At 44.6% G+C, this 24,783-nt stretch overlaps 1 protein-coding gene and 1 long non-coding RNA gene across 2 annotated transcripts in view; both read left to right on the plus strand.

Moving 5' to 3' along the window:
• LOC139383463 (metastasis-associated protein MTA1-like) overlaps positions 1-24,783 on the plus strand; it is a 79,974-nt gene that overhangs the window by 17,998 nt on the left and 37,193 nt on the right. Inside the window, exons 5-9 of the mRNA XM_071128009.1 lie at positions 18,135-18,267; positions 19,685-19,748; positions 20,309-20,426; positions 21,999-22,101; positions 23,327-23,426. Coding sequence (XP_070984110.1) covers positions 18,135-18,267; positions 19,685-19,748; positions 20,309-20,426; positions 21,999-22,101; positions 23,327-23,426 — 518 coding nt within the window. The remainder of the gene's footprint in view (positions 1-18,134; positions 18,268-19,684; positions 19,749-20,308; positions 20,427-21,998; positions 22,102-23,326; positions 23,427-24,783) is intronic.
• Positions 7,198-8,139, plus strand: LOC139383464 (uncharacterized). Its single transcript, XR_011628736.1, has 2 exons — positions 7,198-7,431; positions 7,614-8,139. It is a non-coding gene; the product is annotated as an uncharacterized lncRNA (long non-coding RNA).

Below are 24,783 nucleotides of genomic sequence, written 5' to 3' on the forward strand. Positions count from 1 at the left end.
CTCCCAACCTGGGTCCTTCCAGTCACCTACTCCCAACCTGGGTCCTTCCAGTCACCTACTCCCAACCTGGGTCCTTCCAGTCACCTACTCCCAACCTGCGTCCTTCCAGTCACCTACTCCCAACTTGCGTCCTTCCACCGACTCCCAACTTGCGTCACAAATTACACACTGCTTCTTAGTGCACTATGTAGGGAATAGGGTGCCATTTGGGATGCATGGTGAGCTGGGGTGTGTGTACATGGTGGGCTGGGGGGTGTGTGTACATGGTGGGCTGGGGGGTGTGTGTACATGGTGGGCTGGGGGGGTGTGTACATGGTGGGCTGGGGTGTGTGTGTGTGTGGTGTGTGTGTACATGGTGGGCTGGGGTGTGTGTACATGGTGGGCTGGGGTGTGTGTGTGTACATGGTGGGCTGGGTTGTGTGTGTGTGTGTGTGTGTGTACATGGTGGGCTGCTGCTGTATCCTGGAGCCAGCTGCCCAGACTGACACCAAGGACCTGCGAGAGCGAAGAGGGGATGATCAGAGGGCCTGGTGTCTTGTCCAAACTTTCTGTGTGTTTAACAGCGGCAACCGGGTAAAATAACTTGGAGAAACCGGTATATTATTATCATTTATTTCTATGAACAGCATGGGGTGAAATGGAACTGTTATATGCAATGTCTAAATCTGGCTTCTCACAGCCTTCTTTACTAACTGCATGATCAATCATCAACGCTCAGTGTGTGTCTGCGTGTGTGTGTGCTGTTGTACTTGCCTATCGTATTTACTATGTTGTTTAAGCATATTTTTAATGCTGAAACTTTACACGCCACCTTGAACTGCAGTTGGTAGGCCTATGGCAGGGCTGCCCAACCCTCTTCCTGGAGGTCTACTGTCCTGTAGGTTTTCGGTCCAACCCTAATTTAGCATATCTGATGAAAATCCCAAATGTATTTATTTTATGGATGTCGGATGTTGATTGATTTATTTAATTATCATAACATTCCTATGAATAGCCTATGCCTTCGTTAACAAATAACACCTTGCGAGATTATCAATGTCTTCATTGCTTTAGAATTACTGTTAGGCTAACGAATGATACAAATGATACTTTAGAATTACTGTTAGGCTAACGGATGATACAAATGATACTTTATAATTACTGTTAGGCTAACGGATGATACAAATGATACTTTAGAATTACTGTTAGGCTAACGGATGATACAAATGATACTTTAGAATTACTGTTAGGCTAACGGATGATACAAATGATACTTTAGAATTACTGTTAGGCTAACGGATGATACAAATGATACTTTAGAATTACTGTTAGGCTAACGAATGATACAAATGATACTTTAGAATTACTGTTAGGCTAACGAATGATACAAATGATACTTTAGAATTACTGTTAGGCTAACGAATTATACAAATGATACTTTAGAATTACTGTTAGGCTAACGAATGATACAAATGATACTTTAGAATTACTGTTATGCTAGGCTAACAAATGATACAAATGATACTTTAGAATTACTGTTATGCTAGGCTAACAAATGATACGAATGATACTTTAGAATTACTGTTATGCTAACAAATGATACGAATGATACTTTAGAATTACTGTTATGCTAGGCTAACAAATGATACGAATGATACTTTAGAATTACTGTTATGCTAGGCTAACAAATGATATGAATGATACTTTAGAATTACTGTTATGCTAGGCTAACAAATGATATGAATGATACTTTAGAATTACTGTTATGCTAGGCTAACAAATGATACGAATGCCATTGGAACATTTTAGATTTGATGTATAATAACACATTGGAATGGCATATGATTCTGTCCCATTGGTTTTATATGCTTTAGAATGACACTTCTGGAATTACCGGGTTACCTGGGAGAATAGTTATTTATTTTCAGAATGGAACATTTGTAAAATACTGGTAAAATATTGAGGGGGGGGGGGGGGGGCTGTGGAATATTGTTCTTGTGTAGTACTGGATGGCTTTCTTTCTCCCTGCTGGACTGGATCATTTCAGAATGGCTGTGTGTGTGTGTATTCTCGTCTGTTTGTGTGCTTGTCTTTGTCTGTGTGTGCTGTGAGTCATAGATCAAATATTTTCCTTGCTATGATTTGGTTAGAGCCTTACCTCAGAGGGCTCCTACGTGTCTTAGCCCCACCCTTGCTGGCAGAGATGCCTCCTGAGTGGTCGGTCCCAGTGATGGACATAGCCTTTGGCTCCTCTTGTCCTTCCCTCCAGTCATATGACTTAAGGCGTCACTAGGGTTGCAAAGGGTCAAACACTTTCCAGAAATGTTCCATGGCAAGTTAAGCCTGGGAATTTTGCTTAAATTCATCAAAAAGTTAGCTAAACAGTGAACCTTTTTTTGTGGGATGCACATAAAGGCAATTCTAGATATTGTGACATATTTTGGTTAAACTATCCCAAACTCATTGGAATTGCGACCCTCTGCATGCACAGTGCATTCTTCCATCACATTTACAGCTGATTCTCAATATCTAAATGAGATGCTATTGAGCCCACTAATGAGATGCTACTAATGAGATGCTATTGAGCCCACACTACTGCACTGTCTGAGCCAAGGACTACATGCTTTCTGGTAAGTTTTGATACAAAATACTGGGTGGGGTGAATATATTTTATGACATACATTATAATTTTTTTTACATTTGTAAATATTATCCTACAGCAAAGTGTGTTTTTTTAATAATTTAACTTGTTAACAATTTCTGCTAGTTGCTATCATGTGGGGTTTAGCTTGCTTGAGCCTGTATGTTAATTCACCTGTTTCCATACATGTTTCATTTTAAAACATTTATCTTACAAAGGAGTTGTTTTAATCTAACTGCTTAACTATTTATCTGGACATGGAATTGTATTATTTTGACTTTTTTCTTCTAATCTTTACAGGAAAAAGCCACGGGCACCATCTGATGTGTGGAGACCTTTCACTGCAGCTAATGTAGAAGGAAAAGCTGTGTACATTTGGAAATACTGTGCCAAATCATATGTGAAGAATGTGACAAAGATGCAGAATCATCTGGCCAAGTGCATAAAGTTCCCTCAGGGCTCACAACAAGCAATCTCTACTTCTATTCAAGGTGAAAATGATGAATCAGACACCTTATCGATAGCAACAGCTCATGGTCTTCCTGGAATCAGAAGTTGTTTTGATTCAATGGAGGAACGTAGTCAGAGAAATGCTGACACATACACAGCTCGAGCAAGATATTCAACTGGTTCACGTCTGATGCTCACAGGCGATGTGTGTTGGAAGAGATTTCTGAATGTTCTTCGCCTAGCATACACCCCTCCAACCAGACATGCTTTAATCTACTCATTTGCTGGATGCAGTTCAACAGAGTTCAATTTAAGGTCAAACAAATCATAGCGAAGCAGACTGTATTGCAATAATCTCTGATGGATGGACAAATGTTCGTGGGCAAGGAATAATTAACTACATCTCCACCCCTCAACTAGTATTCTACAAGAGCACAGACACAAGGGACAACAGACACACCGGTCTCTGCATTGCAGATGAGCTGAAGGCAGTCATCAATGACCTTGGACCACAGAAGGTATTTTCACTGGTGACAGACAATTCTGTGAACATGAAGGCTGCTTGGTCTAAAGTGGAGGAGCCCTACCCTCACACCCATTGGCTGTGCTGCTCATGCATTGAATCTGCTCCTCAAGGACATCATGGCACTGAAAACAATGGATACACTCTACACGAGAGTCAAGGAAATGGTTAGATATGTAAAGGGTCACCAAGTTGTAGCAGCAATCTACCTCACCAAGCAAAGTGAGAAGAATAAGAGCACCACATTGAAGCTGCCCAGCAACACCCGTTGGAGTGGTGTTGTCATCATGTTTGACAGTCTCCTGGAGGGGAAGGAGTCTCTCCAAGAAATGTCCATATCAAAGTCTGCCGATATGGACAGCCCCATCAAGAGGATCCTCCTGGATGATGTATTTTGGGAGAGAGTGGTAAGCAGCCTGAAACTCCTGAAACCTATAGCAGTAGCCATTGCACGGATTGAGGGAGACAATGCCATCCTGTCTGATGTTCAGAATCTGCTTGCAGATGTAAGATAATAAATATGTACTGCCCTGCCCACTTCACTGTTGCTCCAAGCAGAGGAAACTGCAGTTCTGAAATACATCAAAAAAGTGTGAAGACTTCTGCCTGAAGCCCATACACACCGCGTACATGTTTGGGGAAACTATTTCATTCTCCCGCGCATGTCTTCCTTGTTTGACGTACATGTTTGACCCCAAGTATTCTGGCAAGAGCATCGTGTCTAGGGCAGAGATCAACAAGGCCTATGGCGTCATCACTACCGTGTCTCGCCACCTTGGCCTGGATGAGGGCAAGGTTCTTGGCAGTCTGGTGAAGTACACATCCAAGTTAGGGCTTTGGGATGGAGATTCAATATGGCAGTCGTGCCAACATATCTCATCAGCCATCTGGTGGAAGGGACTTTGTGGATCTGAGGGTCTTTCCCCTGTTGCCTCCATCCTCCAAATCCCACCAACATAAGCCGCCTCAGTGCAACTGGTCCTTGTTTGGGAACACACACACCAAAGCACGCAACAGGCTGACCAATACAAGGGTTGAAAAATCGGGGGCCATCCGGACAAATTTGAGGCTTTTTGAGCTTGACAACGAGCCATCCTAAACAAGGTTGGAAAGTGACCGTGAAGATCAGGCCTCAGTCTGATGTTCAAGAGGTGGACATTGAGGAGGTCCAGGGAGAAGACATGGAAGCTTGAGAGGAAGACAACCAAAGCTTTCGTTTCTAGACTATCATTTTACAGATGTATGTTGAAAATGTTTTTGGGAGATGCGATGGATCAATGGGATCATTCAATATTCCCTTTTCTTTTGTTCAGTGAAATCATCATGTGACGAGTCAACTCATTTAATTAAAGTTCAATTCGTAACTATTTTTTTTAATTGTTATTGGAAGGATTTAATCATTTGCAATTGTCTACTTATAACATAAAAGGTGTTTGTTCCATATGGTAGTATATCCAATGCAAAAAAGATCTACTTTTTAAATGGTATTAATATACATTGCATATATTCCCGTTAATTCCCACGGAAAGTTTCCACCTCTGAATATTCCCCAAAATGTGCAACGCTAGGTGTCAGCATGCTTCAGTTCGGCTATCGGGTCCCTCAAAAGACATTCCCTTGAAAAAAATAAAACGGGATATTACCCCGCGACAGTAGAGGATGGTGTGCTGGTACTAGCCATCTACGGCCAAACAAGGAAGACATGAACGGGGGAATGAAATAGTTTCCCCAGAGAGACACTTGACTGGCAAATTTAATTTGTGAGAAATTCCTGGGATCTACTAGATTTGCTGTACCTAGCAACAGACATGCATGCGTTCGGGAAAGTATTCAGACTCCTTCACTTTTTCCACATTTTGTTACGTTACAGCCTTATTCTAAAATGGATTTAAAAAAAATCCCTAATCTATTGACACACCCCAAAATGACAAAGCAATAACAGGCCTTCATACATTTTCTAAAGTAATTTTTTAGAACTGAAATATTACATGTACATATGTATTCAGACCCTTTACTCAGTACTTTCTTGAAGCACATTTTGGCAGCGATTACAGCCTCATGTTTTATTGGGTATGACGCTACAAGCTTTGCACACCTGTGTTTGGGGAGTTTCTCACATTTCTTCTCTGCAGATCCTCTCAAGCTCTGTCAGGTTGGATGGGGAGCGTTGCTGCACAGCTATTTTCTGGTCTCTCCATAGATGTTCGATTGGGTTCGGGCTCTGGCTGGGCCACTCAAGGTCATTCAGAGACTTGTCCCGAAGCCCATCCTGCGTTGTCTTGGCTGTGTGCTTAGGGTCGTTGTCTTGTTGGAAGGTGAACCTTTGCCCCAGTCTGAGCACTTGCTCCAGAGCGCTCAGAACTTTTTCAAAGATCTCTCTGTACTTTGCTCTGTTCATCTTTCCATCGATCCTGACTAGTCTTCCAGTCCCTGCCACTGAAACGCATCCCCATAGCATGATGCTTCCACCACCATGCTTCACCGAAGGGATAATAATGGCTAGATGATGAGCGGTGCCTGGTTTCCTCATATGTGACGCTTTGCATTTATGCCAAAGTGTTCAATCTTGGTTTCATCAAACCTGAGAATCTTGTTTCTCATGGTCCGAGAGTCCTTTAGGTGTCTTTTGGCAAACTCCAAGCTGGCTGTCTTGTAACTTTTACTGAGGAGTGGCTTCCTTCTGGCTACTCTACCATAAAGGCCTGATTTGTGGAGTGGTGCAGAGATGGTTGTCCTTCTGGAAGGTTCTCCCATCTCTAGAGGAACTCTGGAGCCCCTGTCAGTGACCATCGGGTTCTTGGTCACCTTCCTGACCAAGTTGCTTCTACTCCGATTGCTAAGTTAGGCCGGGCGGCCAGCTCTAGGAATAGTCTTGGTGGTTCCACACTTCTTCCATTTAAGAATGATGAACTCCACTGTGTTCTTGGGGACCTTCAATGCTGCAGACATTTTTTTGGTACACTTCCCAAGATCTGTGCCTCCACACAATCTTATCTCGGAGCTCTACGGACAATTCCTTCGACCTCCGCTTGGTTTTTGCTCTGACATGCTATGACACGTGGGACCTTAATCTCGACAGGTGTGTGTGTGTGTGCGCCTTTCCAAATCATGTCCAATCAATTGATTTTACCACAGGTGGGCTCCAAGTTGTAGAAACATCTCAAGGATGATCAACAGGATGCACCTGAGCTCAATTTCGAGTGTCATAGCAAAGGGTCTGAATACCCTTTGGGGCGGCAGGTAGTCTAGTGGTTAGCGCATTGGGCCAGTAACTGAAAGGTTGCTGGATTGAATCGCCGAGCTGACAAGATAAAAATCTGTCCTTCTGCCCCTGAACAAGGCAGTTAACTGTTCCTCGGCAGGCTGTCATTGTAAATAAGAATTTGTTCTTAACTGACTTGCCTAGTTAAATAAAGGTTAAATAAGTATTCTTTATGTAAATAATGTAACTTTTATTTTAAAATGTGCTAAAACCAGTTTTCGCTTTGTCATTATGGGGTATTTTGTGTAGATTTAATTTTTATTTCATTTTTATTTTTTACATCAAAATGTAAAAGGGAAGGGGTTTTTGAACTTTGAACACTTTGAATGCACTGTATAATAGGCGAGATCCGGAGACAGATGCCCGCTACAGGTTCACAATGGTGGATGTAGAGGCATACGGCCGAGAGCACTATGGTGGAGTGTTACAAGAGTTCTTTTGGGTCCAAACTGCTGCATAAGACCCTCGATTTACCACCGCGAGCTGTCCTGCCAGGTACCACAACTCCAACTCCTCATGTTTTCCTGGGAGATGCAGCTTTCCCCCAACATGAGAACCTCATGCGCCCTTATCCAGGTATGTTGATAATAGAATGTTGGAATCAATTTCACTTTTGCTGGTTCTAATTTCCCTTGTTACTGCATACATGAATGAACCTCTGTGAAATGCAATTTTTATCAAGGCGTTTGGAATATGGGGGGTTACCGAAATATATAATATATACACTCTGACATTCAATTTTTACCTCTCATTCACAGGTGTCCATCTCAATAAACCTGGGCATACCTGGAACTTTTCACTCTCGTTGACGGAGAGTCAAGAGAAAGCGTTCGGCATCATGGCTGCAAGCATTCGGCATCATGGCTGCAAGGATGAGGATTCTTGATGGCCGCACAGACTCAGTTCTTTGTGAGCCAGTAGAGTTTTTACCTGATTCTGGGAGGTCTGTGTGCAGTCATTTAGATTGAACTACACCACAGGTAGAAAGCCTGTGGCACAGCTCTTCTGTACATTGTCAGCACTTGATATTCAAATAGAATGCATTGAAACACCTTGAACAAATGCCAACAGAGCTTTTTCAGCACACAAATAAACCTTTATTCTTACTTCTGGAAGTAAACCACAATAAAAGTGTCTGCTGATGACCGACATGAAAACAAGTGAATAAAGTGTAAGTGTCAGTGTAGTTACACATTTCTGAATATAAATATTTCGGAACAATAGAAATGTCTTTATGAAAAGACATGTAAATAACAAGTGTCTTTGGAATAAAATGAAAGTGTCTAGTTTCTGACTCATGATGTCTGAACAACAGAACAAGTTGTTAATTTCACTGTGGTCTCAGTTGTGCGGTCCATGTCCTCTTGAAGTCATGTAGCTGGGGATCGAGTTCTGGAGTTTTGGCCAGTGTTCATCCATGAAATCAGCTATAGGTGCCAGGACCCTCTGGAGAGGATGAGAAGAGGAGGGGGGATTAGGAGTGTCTGGAGAGAGGATGAGAAGAGGGGGGGGGGGGGGGGGGTTAGGAGTATCTGGAGAGAGGATGAGAAGGGGGGGGATTAGGAGTGTCTGGAGAGAGGATGAGAAGGGGGGGATTAGGAGTTTCTGGAGAGAGGATGAGAAGGGGGGGTTAGGAGTGTCTGGAGAGAGGATGAGAAGGGGGGGATTAGGAGTGTCTGGAGAGAGGATGAGAAGGGGGGGATTAGGAGTTTCTGGAGAGAGGATGAGAAGGGGGGGTTAGGAGTGTCTGGAGAGAGGATGAGAAGGGGGGGATTAGGAGTGTCTGGAGAGAGGATGAGAAGAGAGGGTTAGGAATGTCTGGAGAGAGGATGAGAAGGGGGGGATTAGGAGTTTCTGGAGAGAGGATGAGAAGGGGGGGGTTAGGAGTTTCTTGAGAGGATGAGAAGGGGGGGATGAGAAGGGGGGGTGATTAGGAGTGTCTGGTGAGAGGATGAGAAGGGGGGTTGGGAGTGTCTGGAGTGAGGATGAGAAAGGGGGGAATAGGAGTGTCGAGTGAGGATGAGAAGGGGGGGTTAGGAGTGTCGGAGAGAGGATGAGAAGAGGGGGGTTAGGAGTGTCGAGAGAGGATGAGAAGGGGGGGTTAGGAGTATGTGGAGAGAGGATGAGAAGGGGGGGTTAGGAGTGTCTGGAGAGCGGATGAGAAGAGAGGGTTAGGAGTGTCTGGAGAGAGGATGAGAAAGGGGGAATAGGAGTGTGGAGTGAGGATGAGAAGGGGGGGTTAGGAGTGTCTGGAGAGCGGATGAGAAGAGAGGGTTAGGAATGTCTGGAGAGAGGATGAGAAAGGGGGAATAGGAGTGTCTGGAGTGAGTGAGGATGAGAAGGGGGAATAGGAGTGTGGAGTAACCTTTCTACCGGCATCTCCACTGTGGAGTAACCTTTCTACCGGCATCTCCACTGTGGAGTAGCCTTTCTGCCGGCATCTCCACTGTGGAGTAGCCTTTCTGCCGGCATCTCCACTGTGGAGTAGCCTTTCTGCCGGCATCTCCACTGTGGAGTAGCCTTTCTGCCGGCATCTCCACTGTGGAGTAGCCTTTCTGCCGGCATCTCCACTGTGGAGTAGCCTTTCTGCCGGCATCTCCACTGTGGAGTAGCCTTTCTGCCGGCATCTCCACTGTGGAGTAGCCTTTCTGCCGGCATCTCCACTGTGGAGTAGCCTTTCTGCCGGCATCTCCACTGTGGAGTAGCCTTTCTGCCGGCATCTCCACTGTGGAGTAGCCTTTCTGCCGGCATCTCCACTGTGGAGTAGCCTTTCTGCCGGCATCTCCACTGTGGAGTAGCCTTTCTGCCGGCATCTCCACTGTGGAGTAGCCTTTCTGCCGGCATCTCCACTGTGGAGTAGCCTTTCTGCCGGCATCTCCACTGTGGAGTAGCCTTTCTGCCGGCATCTCCACTGTGGAGTAGCCTTTCTGCCGGCATCTCCACTGTGGAGTAGCCTTTCTGCCGGCATCTCCACTGTGGAGTAGCCTTTCTGCCGGCATCTCCACTGTGGAGTAGCCTTTCTGCCGGCATCTCCACTGTGGAGTAGCCTTTCTGCCGGCATCTCCACTGTGGAGTAGCCTTTCTGCCGGCATCTCCACTGTGGAGTAGCCTTTCCGCCGGCCTCTCCACTGTGGAGTAGCCTTTCTGCCGGCATCTCCACTGTGGAGTAGCCTTTCCGCCGGCCTCTCCACTGTGGAGTAGCCTTTCCACTGTGGCCTTTATGTATTTTCTTTGCCTTGACGAACTTGTTGCGAATCCTACCCCATTTTTAGAATAAGTGGTTGGGTCGGACCCCAGCGTCTCTGCAATCTCTTTCCATGAATTGGCATTTACATGCATGTTTTTATATAATGCATGGCTAGAATCGTACTGGTGAAGGTACTTTTGTACCTCCTCGGTCAATCAATGCTCCAAGTTGTTGTTCCACATGTTGAACCCACACTGAATGTCGGGCTGAATCAACAAGAAGCAGAAACTCACGTCACCCCCTACAGTTCACCAATCACGGATGAAGGGGCGTAGACTTCGGCTTCCGAACTTTGACTGGCCCTTGAACAAAAATGTGTGTGCCCGAACACCCGAAAAAACCCTAACCGAACTCCAAAACGAACAAAAATGTCACAAAATGTTGTCATAAAATATGCACAAACTCTTCTGAACTGTTTCGGCTGGGAAGCATGTGGCCGTCTTTAGTCTCTCTTAAATTGGCCTTTCTATTCTAAGTCTAGAACTCTGGGACCCTTAGTTTCACTAAACAATAGACATCAATGGTGACTGAATCTATTGTACTGAATTGATATCAGATTTGGATTGCCTGGCTGCCTGTAAGATTGAATCGGCTCTGGGGCTCTTGGATTGGGGTGCATGTTCATTCTGTGATGGTGTGTGTGTGTACAATTGTCTATGAGTGTGAGTGAGAGATAACTTATTGATTTGGCCCTATATCCCTTCTCCTGAAAATCCCTTTTGATTGCTTCTGCTCTGCTCTCTGTCTCCCTCTCTGTCTCTCACCTTCTCTAATGAAACTCCAAATGAGCTGGGTCATGCTTCAACTGGTTTCTGGTCCCCACCCCTCTCTGTCCCCCTCAGTCTCTCTTTCCTTCAGGGGGGTTATAGAGGAGAGCGGGGGTTATAGAAAAGAGGGGAGAGAGGGTGTTATAGAGAAGAGGGTTATAGAGAAACACAACAGTCCAGGCAGGGATCTATATCCCTATTTATTCCTAAGTGAGCCAGGTACCTGCAGTGTCACAAGGTGTCTTCACTGTTTTCCTGGAAAACCAATCCCTGTAGTATCTAATCCTCTTGTTTGTCTCGATTCTCTGGTTTAATATGTCGTGCCCTAACCTCAACCTAAATTCTGAGCGAAACACAGGTGTCACAACTATGAGGCGTGGCTCTAAATCGAGGCGGGAGAGGGTCATCACTAGTTAACTAACACAGCCACAAAGTAGAAAATTACAGACACCGACATCATACCAAAGCAATTTTGCATATGTAGGTCATTTTTGGTGATTAGCCTACACGATATTCATTTGTGCATTAAACAATAGGCTTCAGAGCGGCACGGCATACAGTGGGGCAAAAAAGTATTTAGTCAGCCACCAATTGTGCAAGTTCTCCTACTTAAAAAGATGAGAGAGGCCTGTAATTTTCATCATAGGTACACTTCAACTATGACAGACAAAATGAGAGAAAAAATTCCAGAAAATCACATTGTATGAATTTTAATGAATTTATTTGCAAATTATGGTGGAAAATATGTATTTGGTTACCTACAAACAAGCAAGATTTCTGGCTCTCACAGACCAGAGGCTCCTCTGTCCTCCACTCGTTACCTGTATTAATGGCACCTGTTTGAACTTGTTATCAGTATAAAAGACACCTGTCCACAACCTCAAACAGTCACACTCCAAACTCCACTATGGCCAAGACCAAAGAGCTGTCAAAGGACACCAGAAACAAAATTGTAGACCTGCACCAGGCTGGGAAGACTGAATCTGCAATAGGTAAGCAGCTTGGTTTGAAGAAATCAACTGTGGGAGCAATTATTAGGAAATGGAAGATATACAAGACCACTGATAATCTCCCTCGATCTGGGGCTCCACGCAAGATCTCACCCCGTGGGGTCAAAATGATCACAAGAACGGTGAGCAAAAATCCCAGAACCACACAGGGGGACCACATGGAGGAATGGGCCAAAATACCAGCAACAGTGTGTGAAAACCTTGTGAAGACTGAAAACAGAAAACGTTTGACCTCTGTCATTGCCAACAAAGGGTATATAACAAAGTATTGAGATAAACTTTTGTTATTGACCAAATACTTATTTTCCACCATAATTTGCAAATAAATTTATAAAAAAATCCTACAATGTGATTTTCTGGATTTTTTTTCAAATTTTGTCTGTCAGTTGAAGTGTACCTATGATGAAAATTACAGGCCTCTCTCAACTTTTTAAGTAGGAGAACTTGCACAATTTGTGGCTGACTAAACACTTTTTTCCCCCACTGTATATAAAAGCAAAACGGCATAGAAAAAGACACTTTCATCTATACCGTTTTATTTGAACCAAAACTACAACAGCCAAAGTGGATATGATGCAACTTCCACCAAGCTAGTGGATCCTCTTGGCTGTCTACCAAAGGAGTAAACATGTAGCTATTCATCTCTGCTTCCCGTAGTGACACAGCGGGGACAGATGTTGAAGCTGCTGTGACGCTTCCCCTGAAGAAGCTCCACAAAGACTTCCTGGGCCTTTTATTTTCTCCTATGGTGCACTAACTGGTGGGGTTCTGTCCTCACTGTGGGCCTCTCCACTGGTGAGGTTCTGTCCTCACTGTGGGCCTCTCCACCGGTGAGGTTCTGTCCTCACTGTGGGCCTCTCCACCGGTGAGGTTCTGTTCTCACTGTGGGCCTCTCCACCGGTGAGGTTCTGTCCTCACTGTGGGCCTCTCCACCGGTGGGGTTCTGTCCTCACTGTGGGCTTCTCCACAGGTGGGGTTCTGTCCTCACTGTGGGCCTCTCCACCGGTGGGGTTCTGTCCTCACTGTGGGCCTCTCCACCGGTGGGGTTCTGTCCTCACTGTGGGCCTCTCCACCGGTGTGGTTCTGTCCTCGCTGTGGATGCTTTGTGGCTGTGGATGCTAGTGGAAACCGAGCGGGAGCGAGCTTGCAACAGTTCTATTATACTGAACAAATACATACACGCAATACACAACATATAAGGAAATCAGTCAATTGAAATAAATTATTTAGGCACCAAATCTATGGATTTCACACGACTGGGCAGGGGTGCAGCCATGGGTGGGCCTGGCAGGGCATTGGCCAACCCACTTGGCAGCCAGGCACACCCACTGGGGAGACAGGTCCAGCCAATCAGAATGAGTTTTCCCCCTCAAGGGTTTTCTTACAGACCGAAATACTCCTCAGCACTGTGTCCCCTCAGGCCAGTCTACTACCACATATCTACAACATAAAATACATGTGTATAGTGTGTATGTTATCGTGTGTATGCATGTGTCTGCCTGTCTCTTCACAGTCTCCGCTACACCTCCAATATTAATTTTCACAAAGTCTGAGCCTCAGTTTGTATGATGGCAATTTGCATATACTCAAGAATGTTATGAGGAGTGATCAGATTAATTGCAATTAATTGCAAAGTTCCTCTTTGCCATGCAAATGAACTGAATCCCCCCCAAAATATTTCCACTGCATTTCAGCCCTGCCACAAAAGGACCAGCTGACATCATGTCAGTGATTCTCTCGTTAACACAGTGTTGACGAGGACAAGGCTGGAGATCATTCTGTCATGTTGATTGAATTCGAATAACAGACTGGAAGCTTCAAAAGGGGGGTGGTGCTTGGAATCATTGTTCTTCCTCTGTCTCCCATGGTTACCTGCAAGGAAACACGTGCGTCATCATTGCTTTGCACAAAAAAGGCTTCACAGGTAAGGATATTGCTGCCAGTAAGATTGCACCAAAATCGACCATTTATCAGATCATCAAGAACTTCAAGGAGAGCGGTTCAATTGTTGTGAAGAAGGCTTCAGGGCGCCCAAGAAAGTACAGCAAGCGCCAGGACCGTCTCCTAAAGTTGATTCAGCTGCGGGATCGGGGCACCACCAGTACAGAGCTTGCTCAGGAATGGCAGCAGGCAGGTGTGAGTGCATCTGCACGCACAGTGAGGCGAAGGACTTTGGAGGATGGCCTGGTGTCAAGAAGGGCAGCAAAGAAGCCACTTCTCTCCAGGAAAATCATAAGGGACAAACTGATATTCTGCAAAAGGTAAAGGGATTGGACTGCTGAATCCCCTTTCTGATTGTTTGGGGCATCCGGAAAAAAGCTTGTCCGGAGAAGACAACGTGAGCGCTACCATCAGTCCTGTGTCATGCCAACCGTAAAGCATCCTGAGACCATTCATGTGTGGGGTTGCTTCTCAGCCAAGGGAGTGGGCTCACTCACAATTTTGCCTAAGAACACAGCCATGAATAAAGAATGGTACCAACACATCCTCCGAGAGTAACTTCTCCCAACCATCCAGGAACAGTTTGCTGACGAACAATGCCTTTTCCGGCATGATGGAGCACTTTGCCATAAGGCAAAAGTGATAACTAAGTGGCTCGGGGAATAAAACATCAATATTTTAGTTCCATGGCCAGGAAACTCCCCAGACCTTAAACCCATTGAGAACTTGTGGTCAATCATCAAGAGGCGGGTGGACAAACAAAATTCCACAAATTCTGACAAACTCCAAGCATTGATTATGCAAGAATGGGCTGCCATCAGTCAGGATGTGGCCCAGAACTTAATTGACATCATGTCAGGGTGGATTGCAGAGGTCTTGAAAAAGAAGGGTCAACACTGCAAATATTGACTCTTTGCATCAACTTCATGTAATTGTCAATAAAAGCCTTTGACACTTATGAAATGCTTGTAATTATACTTCAGTATTCCATAGTAACATCTGACAAAAATATCTAAAGACACTGAAGCAGCCAACTTTGTGGAAATTAATATTTGTGTCATTCTCAAAACTTTTGGCCACGACTGTAGTACTGTGCACCTCCCATAGTCTGTTCTGGACTTGGGGACTGTGAAGAGATCTCTGGTGGCATATCTTGTGGGGTATGCATGGGTGTCCGAGCTGTGTGCCAGTAGTGTAGACAGACAGCTCGGTGTATTCAACATGTCAATCCCTCTCACAAATACAAGTAGTGATTAAGTCAATCTCTCCTCCACTTTGAGTCAGGAGAGATTGACATGCATAAACTCCCTCTTTGTGGTACCTGACCACACATCTGAACAGATGTCCAGGTGCGACAAAACTAGGGCCTGTAGGACCTGCCTTGTTGGTAGTGCTGATAAGATGGTCGAATAGCGCTTTATTATGAACGGATTTCTCCCCATTTTAGTTTCTGTTATATCAATATGTTTTGACAATGACAGTTTACGATCCAGGGTTACTCCAAGCAGTTTAGTCGCCTCAACTTGCTCAATTTCCACATGATTCATTACAAGATTTAGTTGAGGTTTAGGGTTTAGTGATTGATTTGTCCCAAATACAATGCTTTTAGTTTTTGAAATATTTAGGACTAACTTATTCCTTGCCACCCATTCTGAAACCATTTGCAGCTCTTTGCTGTAGTAGTGGCATGTCGTTAGTAAAGATTGAAAAAAGTAATGGGCCTAGACAGCTGCCCTGGGGAATTCTTGATTCTACATGGATTATGTTGGAGAGGCTTCCATTTAAGAACACCCTCTGTGTTCTGTTAGACAGGTAACTCTTTATCCACAATTTAGCAGAGGGTGTAAAGCCATAACACATATGTTTTTCCAGCAGCTGACTATGATCGGTAATGTCAAAAGCCACACTGAAGTCTAACAAAACAGCCCCCACAATCTTTTTATCATCAATATCTCTCAGCCAATCATCAGTAATTTGTTTAAGTGCTGTGCTTGTTGAATGTCCTTCCCTATAAGCGTGCTCAAAGTCTGTTGTCAATTTGTTTACAGTAAAATAGCATTGTATCTTCTCAAACACCAATCCAAGGAGATTTAACAGTTTTTACAGTACTTTTCATAATGGGTGCATGCTTATCAGTAACTGGAATAAGTAGTTTCATAAATGTGTCATGTGCAGCATCTGACTGCTCCTCATTACACACCACAGACCAGCAAATATTATTTATATCATCAACATAAGAATCGCTACACAACTTATTGTATGACTTTGGTTTTCCTCGATATGGCGACTATATTGTGATCACTACATCCGATGGATATGGATACTGTTTTAAAGGACATTTCTGCAGCATTTGTAAAGATGTGATCAATACTAGAGGTCGACCGATTATGATTTTTCAGAGCCGATACCGATTATTGGAGGACCAAAAAAAGTTGATACCGATTAATCGGCCGATTTTGAAATTTATTTGTAATAATGACAATTACAACAATACTGAATGAACACTTATTTTAACTTAATATAATACATAAATAAAATCAATTTAGCCTCAAATAATGAAACATGTTCAATTTGGTTTAAAGAATGCAAAAACAAAGTGTTGGAGAAGAAAGTAAAAGTGCAATATGTGCCATGTAAGAAAGCTAATGTTTAAGTTCCTTGCTCAGATCATGAGAACATATGAAAGCTGGTAGTTCCTTTTAACATGAGTCTTCAATATTCCCAGGTAAGAAGTTTTAGGTTGTAGTTATTATAGGACTACATGATTATATGCAACGCAGGACACGCTAGATAAACTAGTAATATCATCAACCATGTGTAGTTAACTAGTGATTAAGATTTGATTGATTGTTTTTTATAAGATAAGTTTAATGCTAGCTAGCAACTTACCTTGGCTTACTGCATTAACAAGCAGTCTCCTCGTGGAGTGCAATGTAATCAGGTGGTTATAGCGTTGGACTAGTTAACTGTAAGTTTGCAAGATTGAATCCCCCGAGCTGACAAGGTAAAAATCTGTCGTTCTGCCCCTGAACGAGGCAGTTAACCCACTGTTCCTAGGCCGTCATTGAAAATAAAAATGTTCTTAACTGACTTGCCTAGTTAAATAAAGATTAAATAAAGGTGTAAAACATTTTTTTTAATTGGCCAAATCCGTGTCCAAAAATACCGTTTTCCGATTGTTATGAAAACTTGAAATCGGCCCTAATTATTCGGGCATTCCGATTAATCGGTCGACCTCTAATCAATACATGTTGATGATTTCATTCCTATGCTATTTGTAACTACCCTGGTAGGTTGACTGATAACCTGAACCAGGTTGCAGGCACTGGTTACAGTTTGAAACTTTTTCTTGAGTGGGCAGCTTGATGAAAGCCAGTCAATATGGAAATCACCCAGAAAATTACTTCTGTTTATCTCATACATTATCAAGCATTTCTCACACATTATCCAAATACTGACTGTTAGCACTTGGTGGTCTATAGCAGCTTCCCCCCAGAATGGGCTTTAGGTGAGGCAAATGAACCTGTAGCCATATTACTTCAACAGTATTTAACATGAGCCCCTCTCTAAGCTTTGCTGGAATGTGGTTCTCAATATAAATGGCAACACCGCCCCCATTGGCATTTGTCTTTTCTGTAGATGTTATAACCGTGTATTGCTTCCACTGTATCATCAAAGGTATTATCTAAGTGAGTTTCAGAGATATTCATATTCTGACTATCATGTGTTACTAGCAAGTTATTGACTTCATGAACCTTGTTTCTTACCCACGTTGACGTATCGTGGGCAATTTCTTGCACTTTTCTGGGGTGCTTGATGCATGTGTAATCATCATGCTGTTTAATCAGATTCTTGATATAACACACCTGTCAGGTGGATGGAGTATCTTGGCAAAGGAGAAATGCTCACTAAACAGGGATAGAAAACAAATTTGTAGCATTTTTTTCTTTCTTGAGAAGTAAGCTTTTTGTGCATATGGGATTTTTAAAATTTCAGCTCATGAAACATGAGACCAACAGTTGACATGTGTTTATATTTTTGTTCTGTGTAGATGGGACTTAACTGTTCTAACACATTAACCATATTATTATTTTAAAAAACATGTATTTTTCATGTGTGTGGCAAGATTCTACTGGTTTAGTGAAAACTCAGTTGAGCTTACCAAATGTGAGTATTTACTTTTGACCCATATCAGGAGAGTTGGAGGAGATGCTGAACTGTGTTTGTGTCTGTGTCTCTGTGTGTGCATCCGTTTTGTGTGTGTGTGCGCACGCTAACTAACGTTAGTGTGTTTGACTTCTGACCCCTATCCAGGAGAGATGGAGGAGGAGATGGAGAACCCAGAGTTGAACCCAGTTGACCTGCCAGAGAAACAGAAACACCAGCTGAGACACCGAGAGCTGTTCCTGTCCCGCCAGCTAGAGTCACTACCCGCTACACACATCAGGTACACCATGACACTGTCACACCTAACCTTACTCTTAATCCATCGCACCTTATATACCTGCTACACACACATCAGAGAAACAGAAACACCAGCTGAGACACCGAGAGCTGTTCTTGTCCCGCCAGCTAGAGTCACTACCCACTACATTATATACCTACTACTAGACTAACCAGAGTCACTACCCACTACATTATATACCTACTACTAGAATAGCCAGAGTCATTACCCACTACATTATATACCTACTACTAGACCAGCTAGAGTCACTATCCACTACATTATATATCTACTACTAGACCAGGTAGAGTCACAACCCACTACATTATATACCTCTTACTGGACCAGTTAGTCACACATCAGATACACCTTTATACCAGCTAGCTACACACTTTAGGTACGCTCTATTCCCTTTTTTGTGTTAACGCAGCCTGGAAAATAGACGACTCTTCCTCTCACGGCTGGGAACACATATAGGCTGGGTGTGTAACGGTACACATATTCGTACCGAACCGTTTGGGGACCTCTGATTGATCCGCACTGTGAATCCTAATGAATACATACTTTTAGATAAGCTATGCCTACTCTGTGTTGTAGGCCTATGCCTCTTAAGTAAATCTGAGGTGACATTTTTTTTTCGGGCTATTCCATTAAAACAACTAACAGCCTATGCACACGTAATCAACATTTTCATCTTAACTGACACATTTCACACTGTCCTTGTGTGAGGCGCAGCCAGGAACTAGTTATTTATGATGGCTAGTGGTGAGTTCGATAAACCAGAGTTGGAGGATCCTCCAGCTTCGTTTAAATCTCCATTTTGGCTCACCAGTAGATTAGCCCTGGGCAGCTGATTCTGAACGGGCCAAAGAAATTACAAGAGCGACAGGTAGGCTATGTTTTTATTTCTAACAACCTTTGGTTTATAGCTGCGGATATGCATCCATTCTCGGTGGGTGAGAAAAGGGGCTTTCAGGCCCTCATGAAAGATTTTGAGCCACCTTTTAGAACTTCCCTTTTGCACCCAATTCAGCAAACATGTAGTACTCGCTTTATATAAGTAAACCAAAGCCGAAGGTTCCAATGAGTTGTGCTTGCTTATCAGTGACAGTCCATCACATTACCCCAGAGTGGGAGATGTACTGTACTACAGATACGCCCCCTTTATGAGAGGCACAAGTACGAATCTTGCACTGAACTAGGCAGTGTAAGCAAGAGTGAATTTACCATATACGACCGGTAAATTCCGGCCCTCAAACTGGTAATTACTAGTGGGAAACTTGTGTACCGAAGGCGAACCATGACCCCAAAACCGTAATATGTACCGAACCATGGGTTTGGTGAACCGTTACACCCCTAATATAGGCTGTACTGTGCTTCATTATATAATATTAGTAAGGGGTTTCTCTCTCTCTCTCAGGGGGAAGTGTTGTGTCACTCTGCTGAACGAGACGGAGGCTCTGAAGTCCTATCTGGACCGAGAGGTAGGTGGCTCGCCTCTCAAACACTGCCCTTCTCTCTCTCACTGACTCTCAATCTCTCACTCACACACACACACTGTCCTCACATAGAACTGCTGGATGGAGAATGGGATGTACTGTCTAAATGTACTCCATATTAAATTAATGTGTGTGTGTCTTGATGCTGGATGAATAATTCAGTGTGTTGAACCAGAATGTTCTTTTCACAGTCAGTAATGAGAAGACGAGAGACTAGCTGCTACACACACACACACACACAACCCCACTCAACCTCTTCAATCCTTTGTCTCTTACTCTCTCCTCTCCATCCCTCTCTCCATCCCTCTCTCCTCCCTATCTGTCTCTCTCTCTTGTCCTCCCTCTCCATCCCTCTCCATCCCTTTCACCTCCCTCTCAATCTCTCTCTCCATCCCTCTCTCCTCTCTATCTGTCTCTTTCTCTTGTCCTCCTTCTCTATCTCTCTCCTCCCTATCTGTCTCTCTCTCTTGTCCTCCCTCTCCATCTCTCTCTCCTCCCTATCTGTCCCTCTCTCTTGTCCTCCCTCTCTCCATCCCTCTCTCCAGGATGCGTTCTTCTACTCCCTGGTCTACGACCCCCAGCAGAAGACTCTTCTGGCTGATAAAGGGGAGATCAGGGTGGGGAACAAGTACCAGGCAGACATCACAGACTTCCTCAAAGAGGGTACATTTATATTTGAGTCATTTATCAGACGCTCTTATCCAGAGTGACTTACAGGAGCAATTAGGGTACGTACGCCAAAGACACTCATATGAAAGATTGAACTGTTAGCATTTCCCATAGCAAAATGTGTCACGCCTACCTGTAGATTAGCCTCTTGGCTAGTATTCTCTTTGGTACTGCAGGCAGGGTCCTATCTCAACTCAGGGTGCAGTCAGTGGGAGGGCATGGGCGTCTATCACACTGCACTGGACGCTATTATGCAACGTTATGTCAAAGAGTGTGAATCAGAGTGTGAGTTTTAGTGAGGAGTCATGTCACCCCAATAGTGTTTGAGAGGGCCAGAAGCCCGGATATACGTTATGTCAAAGTGTGTGGATGTGTCTACAAGCAAGTTTTATGAGGAACCAGAACCACATCACCCCAAGACTGATGGAGAGCCAGAGGGCATGTCTGTCTCCTCACTTTGCTGCACCGTCATAAGTTTAGTTTAAATACCCACAGGGCGGTTTAGTCAGGTTGGTGTAGTGTTGCAGACTGGGTGACTGTTAACTGGTTTATAAGGGGTGACTGTTAACTGGTTTGTAACGGGTGACTCTGCTAACTGGTTTATAAGGGGTGACTGTTAACTGGTTTGTAACGGGTGACTGTGTTAACTGGTTTATAAGGGGTGACTGTGTAACTGGTTTGTAACGGGTGACTGTGTTAACTGGTTTGTAACGGGTGACTGTGTAACTGGTTTGTAACGGGTGACTGTGTTAACTGGTTTATAAGGGGTGACTGTGTTAACTGGTTTGTAACGGGTGACTGTGTAACTGGTTTGTAACGGGTGACTGTGTAACTGGTTTGTAACGGGTGACTCTGTTAACTGGTTTGTAACGGGTGACTGTGTTAACTGGTTTATAACGGGTGACTGTTAACTGGTTTATAAGGGGTGACTTAACTGGTTTATAACGGGTGACTGTGTTAACTGGTTTATAACGGGTGACTGTTAACTGGTTTATAACGGGTGACTGTTAACTGGTTTATAAGGGGTGACTTAACTGGTTTATAAGGGGTGACTGTGTTAACTGGTTTTTAACGGGTGACTGTGTTAACTGGTTTGTATTGGGTAACTGCTAACTGGTTTCTAACAGTGACTGTGTTAACTGGTTTGTATGGGGTAACTGTGTTAACTGTTTTGTATGGGGTAACTGCTAACTGGTTTATAAGGGGTGACTGTGTTAACTGGTTTCTAACAGTGACTGTGTTAACTGGTTTGTATGGGGTAACTGTGCTAACTGGTTTCTAACAGTGACTGTGTTAACTGGTTTGTATGGGGTAACTGCTAACTGGTTTATAACAGTGACTGTGTTAACTGGTTTGTATGGGGTAACTGCTAACTGGTTTCTAACAGTGACTGTGTTAACTGGCTTGTATGGGGTAACTGCTAACTGGTTTCTAACTGGTGACTATGCAAACTGGTTTGTATGGGGTAACTGCTAACTGGTTCCTAACAGTGACTGTGTTAACTAGTTTGTATGGGGTAACGGCTAACTGGTTTCTAATGCGTAATTGTGCTAACTGGACCTTCAGGTGAGGAGGATGGCAGGGACCTGGCCAAGCTGGAGGAGAAGGTGTGGGACCCCAGCAGTCCCCTCACAGAGAAACAGATCGACCAGTTCCTGGTTGTGGCTCGGTAAGTGGGTCCGGTTCGGTGGGCTATGGTGGAAGGGTTGTGGCTCTACTGTGGCGGGAGGTGTTAGTAGCTTGGTAAGACTGCTGTGAGATGGATAGGACATGTAAAAGGCTCTGGTGGGACTAGGAGGAGATGGAGCAGGGTTTTTGGGGTAGTTGTTGGTAAGATGGACTCTGTTGTGGTATAAGGGTGGAGGGGTTAGAAGACTGGTCTGGTGGAGGAGTTAGAAGACTGGTCTGGTTGAAGGTGGAGGGGTTAGAAGACTGGTCTGGTGGAAGGTGGAGGGGTTAGAAGACTGGTCTGGTGGAGGGGTTAGAAGACTGGTCTGGTGGGAGGTGGAGGGGTTAGAAGACTGGTCTGGTGGAGGGGATAGAAGACTGGTCTGGTGGAGGGGTTAGAAGACTGGTCTGGTGGAGGGGTTAGAAGACTGGTCTGGTGGAGGGGTTAGAAGACTGGTCTGGTGGAGGGGTTAGAAGACTGGTCTGGTGGATGGGTTAGAAGACTGGTCTGGTGGAGGGGTTAGAAGACTGGTCTGGTGGGAGGTGGAGGGGTTAGAAGACTGGTCTGGTGGAGGGGTTAGAAGACTGGTCTGGTGGATGGGTTAGAAGACTGGTCTGGTGGAGGGGTTAGAAGACTGGTCTGGTGGAGGGGTTAGAAGACTGGTCTGGTGGAGGGGTTAGAAGACTGGTCTGGTGGAAGGTGGAGGGGTTAGAAGACTGGTCTGGTGGAGGGGTTAGAAGACTGGTCTGGTGAGAGGTGGAGGGGTTAGAAAACTGGTCTGGTGGAGGGGTTAGAAGACTGGTCTGGTGGGAGGTGGAGGGGTTAGAAGACCGGTCTGGTGGGAGGTGGAGAGGTTTATTGCCACCTCTTCCTCTGTTGTCATACCTCTAAATCTGGAGGGTTAACACAAACTCCTCTTGCTTATCTCTCTCTTCTCCCCCATCTATTTCCCTCCTTGTCTCTCTCTTTCTCCCCCATCTCTTTCCCTCCTTGTCTCTCCCTCCTCTTCTCTCTCTCTCTCCCCCATCTCTTTCCCTCCTTGTCTCTCCCTCCTCTTCTCTCTCTCGCCCATCTATTTCCCTCCTTGTCTCTCCCTCCTCTTCTCTCTCTCCCCCATCTCTTTTCCTCCTTGTCTCGCCCCCCATTGTCTCTCTCATCCTTCCCCCTCCCTCTCTGTCATCCCTCCCTCTCTCCCCCTTCCTTTCTCCATTCCTCTGTCTCTCAGGTCAGTGGGTACCTTTGCGCGGGCTCTAGACTGCAGTAGTTCTGTCCGGCAGCCCAGTCTTCACATGAGTGCTGCTGCTGCCTCTAGAGACATCACCCTGGTAAGACACACACACATACACACATTGCCCACTGCCCTAGGTAAGGTCAGGGTCAGGCCAGAGGTGAGTGCTCGGCAGGATTGCTATTAGCCCAGGGGTATGCTGGGAGCTTCAGTAGCGGGTGTGAGTGGGTGTGCGTGGGTGCATTCGTGCTCATGTGTGTCTGTGTGCGTGTATGGGGCATCTCTGTGTGACTGAGCGTGTGTGTGATATTGCGTGTGTGTGTCTGAGTATCAGTAACGAGCAGGCTTCAGCGGCCCCAGACGACCCATGTGGCCATGTTCCGGCCCAATTCTGCACCTCATACATAAAACATGGAAAACAGGCCTCCGAGCTACAGCGTACACACAAACACACACATCAATATACATGAAAACAACATGCTCACAACACACATCCATATACAGTACCAGTCAAAAGTTTGGACACACCTACTCATTCAAGGGGTTTTCTTTATTTAGACTATTTTCTACATTGTAGAATAGTAGTGAAGACAAAACTATGAAATAACACATATGGAATCATGTAGTAACCAAAAAAGTGTTAAACAAATCAAAATATATTTTAGATTCTTCAAAGTAGCCACCCTTTGCCTTGATGACAGCTTTTCACACTCTTGGCATTCTCTTAACCAGCTTCATGAGGAATGCTTTTCCAACAGTCTTGAAGGAGTTCCCACATATGCTGAGCACTTGTTGGCTGCTTTTCCTTTGCTCTGCAGTCCAACTCATCCTAAACAATCTCAATTGGGTTGAGGTCTGGTGATTGTAGTGGCCAGGTAATCTGATATAGCACTCCATCACTCTCCTTGGTCAAATAGCCCTTACACAGCCTGGAGGTGGGTTTTGGGTCATTGTCCTGCTGAAAAACAAATGATAGTCCCACTAAGCGCAAACCAGATGGAATGGCATATCGCTGCAGGATGCTGTGGTAGCTATGCTGGTTAAGTGTGCCTTGAATTCTAAATAAATCGCAGTGTCTCCTGCAATGCACCATCACACCTCCTCCTCCATGCTTCACAGTGGGAACCACACATGCAGAGATCATCCATTCACCTACTCTGCATCTCACAAAGACATGGCGGTTGGAACCAAAAATTTCAAATTTGGACTCATCAGACCAAAGGACAGATTTCAACTGGTCTAGTGTCCATTGCTCGTGTTTTTTCCCCCGAAGCAAGTCTCTTCTTCTTATTGGTGTCCTTTAGTCCATGATGGCCTGATTCACACAGTCTCCTCTGAACAGTTGATGTTGAGATGTGTCTGTTTCTTGAACTCTGTGAAGCATTTATTTGGGCTGCAATCTGAGGTGCAGTTAACTCTAATGAACGTAACCTCTGCAGCAGAGGTTACTCTGG

The sequence above is a fragment of the Oncorhynchus clarkii genome, chromosome 25, assembly GCF_045791955.1.
Source record: "Oncorhynchus clarkii lewisi isolate Uvic-CL-2024 chromosome 25, UVic_Ocla_1.0, whole genome shotgun sequence".
In the NCBI taxonomy this organism is placed as follows: domain Eukaryota; kingdom Metazoa; phylum Chordata; class Actinopteri; order Salmoniformes; family Salmonidae; genus Oncorhynchus; species Oncorhynchus clarkii.